General features: G+C 42.2%; 1 protein-coding gene across 1 annotated transcript; it reads left to right on the top strand.

Moving 5' to 3' along the window:
• The first annotated feature begins 517 nt into the window (after nucleotides 1-517).
• Nucleotides 518-7,853, top strand: Btf3 (basic transcription factor 3). Its single transcript, XM_008838464.3, has 6 exons — nucleotides 518-667; nucleotides 1,204-1,272; nucleotides 4,141-4,254; nucleotides 4,542-4,743; nucleotides 6,413-6,469; nucleotides 7,549-7,853. The coding sequence occupies exons 2-6, from the start codon at nucleotides 1,204-1,206 to the stop codon at nucleotides 7,593-7,595; spliced, it is 489 nt and encodes a 162-aa protein (XP_008836686.1). The 5' UTR covers nucleotides 518-667; the 3' UTR covers nucleotides 7,596-7,853.
• Nucleotides 7,854-8,275: the final 422 nt, after the last annotated feature.

Raw genomic sequence — 8,275 nt, 5'->3', positions numbered from 1 at the left:
GTAGAGTATGAGGTGTAATGAATTAGCTGAAACACACATAACTCTGTCTCACCCCTGAACGCATACAACTGTTCTGAGAGGTGGAGCTCCGGGGATGCTTTCTGAACACACTTTATAGAAATTCTGAATCACGATCTCAGCATCTCCCAAGTCCTTGGAAAGCAACCTTAGCTTCGCTGGTTTTGACAGTTCTCTGAAGGGCACAGGTGCAGGAGTCGACACCTGCAGCTAGGTGAACGCCCTCAGTCCTTTGCAGAAGCAAAGGAGAGTAAGGAACTTGGGGCTCAGGGTCAGGGGGACACAGAACAGGTTTATTTAACCTCAGCTCTGCAGAGAACTTCCCAATCTGGGCCCTCCTTGGCCTTCCCCAGGACTCCGGGCAGCGTACGCTTGCCCATGGGTCTTCCAGGAAGCAGCCACCAGGCGAGCAGGAGGAACCAGCACCGGGTGGGACGAGCACTCCCGCAGAGACACGCGACTGCGCCTGCGCAGCGGGACGAAGTCGGTTTCCTGACTTCTGGAGGAAGTGGAGGCGCGTCACTTCCGGCCTCCCTCTAGCTGCCATCTTGCGTCCCCGCGTGTGTGCGCCTAATCTCAGCTGGTCTGGCCCAGACCCCCTGAGCTGGAACCCTAGTTCTCCGCGCGGCCCCGTTTCGGCTCCGACAAGGTACAAAAAGGCTGTGGATGCCGGCGTGGGAGGAGGACGGGAGCAGGGTGGGAAGTGCCCGGAAAGAGCCAGACGGGGAGGGATGGGGCTGAGCGAGGAAGGCGATGCGACGGACAGGCACCCCCACTCAAGCCGACTCTTGGGGGCGAAGCCGAGCCAGGGGTGGCTGCCCCGGGGACGAGGCGACGCCGTCTCTTCCTCCACTTCTCGGCGGAACCCGAGAACAGGAGCCTCAGGTACCGCGAGGCTTGTGGAGAGGGGCCGGGGAGGCCCTGGCTAGGCCGAGGCGAGGCCTGGGCCAGGCCCGGCTGGGACCGCGGGTAATGGGGAGCCCCAAGGCTGGGCCTGAGGGGAAGGGCGAGGAGGCGGGGGCCGCTGGGGGCTCCTCGGAGCCGACCTTGGGAGCTGCGCTGAGTGAATTGGGGCCCCATGTTTCGGCCTGCAAGACGAAGTTCTGCTGGTGTCCTGGGAAATAACGAGCGTGGAATGACGGGGTGAGCCCGAGCGTTCCTTGCTGAGGATCTCCTTTTTCCTAGATGAAAGAAACTATCATGAACCAGGAAAAACTCGCCAAACTGCAGGCACAAGTGCGCATTGGTGGGAAAGTAAGTTTTATTTTAATGTTTAAATAATTACGTTTGTCGAGGGAAATTCGCAGAGGTAGCAAACCAGGGGAAGTGGAGATCAGACACAGATACACCTGGGAGAGACTTGGAGGCTGTGTACTGAAAGGGAGAGAAAAGTACGAGTTGAAGAAAACACTTTAAAAGCGTTGCATTTTTTTGTACATTTTTCAATGTTACAGTGTACACAGGGAACAGAAATTTTTTAGTTTTATTAGTAAGAAAATCTTGGCCTTTCTGTTAGATCTTTGCACACTATCCCCCGACTTCTATATATAAAGTTGGAGCTTATTTTCTATTTTTCTCTTGTTTAGCTGTGCTGGAATCCAACACAGTTTCTAAAATACGCTAAGCAAGCCCTCTACCGCTGAGCTCCCACCCCTCAACCCTTTTTCTTAATGACTAAACTGAAATTATCAGCTTTTCCTGTTCTACTTAATGGCTAGATGCTTAGCTTCCTGTAATTAAGACCTTTCGGAACTAAATGCTCTGTAGGCTAATCTTATATTTTCCAAGGATACTTGATACCTTTATTGGCATATTTTGGGGGTTTAAGAGCAGTCGATGTTAGATTGGAAAGTAGACAGAAGTCTTTTCTTCTAGTTTTCTAATTATGCTACAACTGGGAGAATAAAGATGTTTGGCTAATTTTTTTTTTCTGGTTGGTACTGGTCCTCTTCATGAGGATTCTCTGTTGGTGTTTAGGGTCTCTAATTTACTTTAATCTGAAGTCTACTCTAGACAGCGATCTTCCTAGTTTTATATATATTGTGTTAGCACATTCCTAGTGTTTAACAAGGTGTGGCAGCTTTTTGAAACGGAGCTTGCCTTTACTTGGTAAAACTTGCAGAGCTTCCATAGTACAAGTTGATTGCCCATTAAATTGTCCTGATTTTAAGCATTTACCTTGAGTTTGATTAGAGTCTACTGTGAGGTAGCCAAAAGATGTACATAGATCAAACAAGATGCAGCTCTGCCAAGTTGGTTAGTGGGCTTAGCCAACAATTAATATTCTAATTTTTCTTTTGCTGACAATAGTATTCAATGGCCATATTCACAATATTAGCATTAGGTGTTTCTTGTCCTTTTTAACAATTATTATGTTCTTTTTTTTTTTTCTCCTTTCAGTATGATTTCAGGAGTAATGTGCTTGTATGGAAGCTTGTTCCTCTAATAATTGGGCTTTTTTTGAGTGGCATCAACTGCCCCTCAAAGGGTAAAGGAGAGGCTTCAGGTTTTTTAAATCTGAAATAGGCTAAGACTTTGTTTCTTAACTTGTTTAGCTAATAAAGTATTTCTGTGTCATTGTGATTTGGGAACATTTTTGCTGTACCTTTTAAGAAACCTGCTTACAGTGAGTTTTTCCTTAGAGAAAACGGCAAGTGCTAGATTTACATGCTTTTAGGTGAATGTTATGAAAGTCCTCTTTCAGTATCTAATCAAGCAACTGAAAATTAAGTAAAATGAATGCTCCATTGTTTTGGAAATGTATGAAAACCTATACATGATAACCCATGTTTTTTGAATCTTTGGAAATCAGATGTCTTCATGACTACTTCACAGTGATTCTTACTCTTAAAAGTTTGGGGGGAGGAGAGTAGATTTGGTAACCAATGTATGTTAACATGTAAAAATCTGGTTTTCTTCAGTTGAACTATGATTTGTTTAGGCCTTTGATGTGTTTAATCTTGAAAGTGTAAGTTTAAGAAGCATAAAGTCCAAGAGTGAGGCACTTAGGCCTAATATAGGAGGCAGTCATCATTTTAAAAAGGAATATATTTAGTGTAGTAAGTCTTCACAACTTAGAAATGGGAATGATTTAGCATGCTGTGGGGTTAGTCGCAGTGTTTAGGGAAGGCATAGATCAGGTAATGGCTTGAATGAGGTTTTGAAAGATGAGTAAGAATTGGAATAGCGGTTGGGGAACTGTGAGAGGTAGTTGGTTGACTAACTTTTCCTTAAGTATCTTCATTAAGCAAAATTGAAGCCTGCAAGGACCTTGTGCAAAGAGACAGTGTAAAATATGTCAACTCTTAAACTGATAAGTGTTCTGAAGGAAAGTAAGCTAGGCTAGAACATGAAAAGGGTAGAAGTTTGCTATTGGGGACATGAGAAATTTGCTGGGAAGGAGGGAGCTGAGCAGTGTGTGGAAGAGGGGAATAGTATGGGCAAACACAGTATGGTCATAGCCTGGGGCTCCTTTAAGAAGAAACAGGTTTACTTGACTGAGGAGATCTGATAAGGAGCAGCATAAATCATGTAGGGGCCCTACCCTGTATGTTAAAAACTTTAGATTTCTACTCTTTGGTGCAAAGATATTTATATACAGATTCATTTGGGTGTTTTGTATACTATTTCACCTGTGACCATTAAATTAGGGTGTTGGTTGTTCTCTGAAAGCTAAAGATTACTAATGGTGGACATGGCTTTTATAAATGAGGTTTAGTTAGGTTGACACATGCCATCTCTGATCACTTTTTGATTGAATAATTTAAAAGAATTTAAAATATTGGGACTTGTAAAAAGACCCTCTCCCTTTTGTATCTGACAAAACTAGAAGTTAAAGATTTGTAGGCAGTTCCTTTGCCTTGTTTTGCTTCCATCTTAACCTGCCTATTTAACTGCCTAGTTTATGGTTTGGGTAACTATATTTTTATTCATTTTTTTGAGACAGGATTACTATGAATCTCAGACTGCCTGCCCCTGCCTCCTGAGTGCTGGAGTTAAAGGCATGATCGATACATCACCATTCCCTGCCTGATAACTCTTTTACAGACCCAAAGATCAGAAAAAGGAAAAGATCTGTTGCTAGGTGTGAATATATCGTTTGTCATTTTTCTCCCCCATTAGGGAACTGCTCGTAGAAAGAAGAAGGTGGTTCATAGAACAGCTACAGCAGATGATAAAAAACTTCAGTTCTCCTTAAAGAAGTTAGGGGTAAACAATATCTCTGGTATTGAAGAGGTAAGTGGCTAGAAATGTATGCTTTAATCATACATTAATTAATTTTTTTGCCTCTGCTTTTAGCATTATAGTTCATGTTTCATTAAAGGCTCTAAGTTTCTAAGATGAATTTCTGCCCTAAAACTAACAAGTAGTCAGGGAAATTGCAGGGACATTTTCGACCTGCGCATCAAAGTAAAAGACTTAGTTAGCCAGATTGCAGTTTTTGTTTAATAAAAACATTCTTGATTTTTAAATGAGTCTTTGGTGATCATTAACTTAGTAATACAATTTTTTTTTCTTTTTAGGTGAATATGTTTACAAACCAAGGAACAGTGATTCACTTTAACAACCCTAAAGTTCAGGCATCTCTGGCAGCAAACACTTTCACCATTACAGGCCATGCTGAGACAAAGCAGCTGACAGAAATGCTTCCCAGCATCCTAAACCAGCTTGGTGCAGACAGTCTGACTAGTTTACGGAGACTGGCTGAAGCTCTGCCCAAACAATGTGAGTTACCTCGGAGTTATTTTACTTCACATATTTGTCTGGTTTCAGGCCCAGAATTCTGTAAATTTAGAAAGCAAACCAATTCTGAAAGGATAATAGATCTTTAACTGATTTTTAAGCAAATGTTCTTGTTTACAGTAATTTGTCCAGTTTTTGTGTGTTTTGTTTTGTTTTTGAGACAGGGTCTCCCTGTAGCCCCAGCTGGCCTGGATTTGCTATGGAGACCAGGCTGGCCTCGGACTCACAGAGATGCGCCTGCCTCTCCCCTCCCGAGTGCTGGGACTAAAGGCGTGCGCCACCATGCCTGCCCCGTTTTGTTTTTTTATGTGTATGAGTTTTGCCAGAAAGAAGCAAGCTTTGGATCCCCTGGAACTAGATGGTTGTTAGCTGCTGTGGGTCCTGGGTAAGAGAAGCCAATACTCTTAATCACTGAGCCATCTCTTTAGCCCCAGAAGTGTTGGCTATAGATACTTAATATTTGACTGTTTTGAACTACCGTTTGGTAGCATTTTGTTCTGAGTAGAAAGAGTATAAGTGCATCAGGTGGTGTGACAGCTTTGTTTTGAGGATTTATTGCTTAGAATTTGAAGACTAGGAATACAGAAGCAGGTAAAGAGGATTACTATGTGGCTGACTCACCCATTTGGTTAGATGCTCACTCTTCCTCACTCTATAGTTTTTTGAAATTACAGGGAGAATCATTAAGGGGTTTTAGGCCATTTGGGACCTTATGGGTGTCGGGGAGAGCGGGAGACAGAGTCCCCTGTAGACCAGGCTGGCCTCAGATCTACCTGCCTCTGCCTCCTCAGTGCTGGGATTAAAGGCATGCACCACCACACCCAGCCCCCAAATAGGCTTTTGAAGTTTCCTGCCGATACCCATACAGGGTTAGTACTGTGAGGTCACATTTTCCTGTTATAAAGGTGTGAGGGTCCATTCCTATAATCCAAGCTCACTGAAGAAGCTGAAGCAGGAGGGTCAAAAATTGAAAGCCTTAGACTCTGTCTCAAAATTTTAAGAATTTTTTTTAGTGAAGAAGCTAGGGATGAAGCTCAGTAGTAGAATATCTGCTAGGCCCTGGATTCAGTCTGCAGTATCACAAAAAGGAAAGTGGGAGGGGAAGAGGAAAGGTAGATGTTTACCATTGAAAGACACTTTAAATTTTGTTTTTCATGCTTTCTGAGACAGGGCTCCCTGTGTAGCCCTCACTGAACTGGAACCTGTGGCCATCTTCCTGCCTTGCATCTCTAGTGGTAGGAGTACTAGGTTGTGAGCCACTGCATCTGGCTTAACTTTTTGAATATTTTATTTCAGTGAATGTATATTGAGTGACCCTTATGCCATGAGCAAGTGGAGTTATTTGGGAAAATGGCCTTTTCATTTTGTCTCCCCAAATAAGCCTTAGCAAAACTTGGTGTATTGGTTTTACCTATACCCTGAGGACTCCCTTCTGTTCTCACTATATCCAAGGGGATTGAAATTGCTGACCTGTATTCTAGTTATTTGTGCCCATCTGAATATGCTGTTCTTAATGGTACTATAGGTGAAATTCCAAATGTCACTTGCCCTCATGAATGTAAATTGTAGTACTTAGTGTTTTATCTGTTCTTTTCATTGATGTTTATTGATCTAAAAAACTGTCAATTACGTTTTTGTTTCCCTTTCACAGCTGTGGATGGAAAGGCACCCCTTGCTACTGGAGAAGATGATGATGATGAAGTTCCAGGTATGAAGGTTATAGAGAACCTTATAGAGAACCTTGGCAAAGGAAAATAGTGAATCTTTATAGGAAAAAACTCCCTTGGGAAGGCTAATTGCTCAGGGTCAGGGATGTGAGGAAAAAAAGAGAGAGGCGTGGACCTCACTTAGGACCTACGTATAACTACAGGTTACAAATGACTCGTCATTTTTTAAGTGTTTTATTGAATTTTTGTGTATTTCATACATACAATCATCCTTATACCCCCCTTGACGCTTGTCATTTTTTTTTGTTTGCTCTTTGTTTCCTACTTTGAAAACCCATGAGTTTATGAAACGACATAGAGAAGTTTCAATACCCTGGTGTATATGATCATTCTAAAGATGGTAATCAGTTTTTCTCTTACATATTTTAACTGTTTTGAAGCAGTTGCACTGCTCAATATGCAGTTCATTATGAACTTGTAGCTCAAGCTGGCTTCAAACTTAAGAACTTCCTGCCTCGGCCTCTTGAGTGCAAGGATTACAGACAAGTGCCACCATGCCCAGCTAATTAATTTTTTTCTCTAAAATAAATGTACGCCACTTTGAATAGACATTGCCTCCAGGAACTCAAGAAAACCTCAGAATCATGTGGGTATGGTGGTGCATGCCTTTAATCCCAGCACTGAGGAATCAGAGGCAAGTGGATCCCAGGCCAGCCTGGTCTACAGGGAGACCCTGACTGGTCTCCCGCCCTCTCTCCCGTCCCCGTCCAAAGGGTCCAGAATGGTCGAAAACCTCTTAATGATTCTCCCTGTGGAACAAAAAACTACAGAGCGGGGAAGAGTGAGTGAGCTTTGGTTCTGTTCTCTCATATTGGTCAGTGGATTTGTAGAGAAAGGGTGCGGTGGGGTGGGTATACAAATTCTTTAAGCACAATGTTCACATCAAATTAATAGCTTTGGTACTTGTTACATGTCCAAATATAAACTTCTTGGTGTGCCAAAGGTATAGTGGTCTCATTGGAGATGACAAGTTTGCTTGAGAGTGTTTTCTTAGACCTGATACCTATTTGTAGAATTGGCTTTTTTCAGAATGTCCACCTTTCTCCTCATTCTTTTCTAGATCTTGTGGAGAATTTTGATGAGGCTTCTAAGAATGAGGCAAACTGAATTGAGTCAACTTCTGAAGAAGATAAAACTTGAAGAAGTTACTGGGAGCTGCTCTTTTATATTATGACTGCTTTTTAAAATTCTTTTGTTTATGGATCGGATAAACCTAGATCTAATATTTTTAAGTCTCAGCTCCCTGGACAATGCCGCTCTTTTCAGTTTTTGCTTATACACAATTAATTCTTTGCAGCAAATTAAGCTGAAGAAGAAGCCTGGGAATAAAGTTTGAAAAAAGTTAATAAAATTCTTTGCCTAGTATATGGTTTTATTATCTTTTTATTTTGCTGACACTGATCTGTACATACTAAGCAGAGTAGTTTATAGGAAACTAATCATGGTGTGTCTTGTGATTGATACCATTTGATGCAAACTAAAGATATAAATACAGTAGTGTGACAGTTGGTGTCGAAGTTCTCGTGTTTGAGAACTTCCTTCTCCAGCAGCCCTTAGGGCTCCATGGTTTATGTGAAACGTGAGACGAGTGTTACTGTGGGTAAACCAAGGACTATTTTTCTTGGTATACACAGATAGCAAGTACCTTTCATTCTGAGTCATTACCCCATTTGATGTGTGACTTAGGTTTTTGTGCTTTAAGTCTAGTTACCTTCTCCAGCACCTTTTGTACATTAACATACAGTAGAATTATGTGGGTAGCTGGAAGAATTGCACTGTAACTGTCA

This window comes from Nannospalax galili, unplaced genomic scaffold (genome assembly GCF_000622305.1).
Source record: "Nannospalax galili isolate Female #2095 unplaced genomic scaffold, S.galili_v1.0 scaffold898, whole genome shotgun sequence".
Lineage (NCBI taxonomy): Eukaryota > Metazoa > Chordata > Mammalia > Rodentia > Spalacidae > Nannospalax > Nannospalax galili.
Note: the sequence above shows the minus strand (reverse complement) of the source record. Positions and strands in the feature narration are given on the sequence as shown.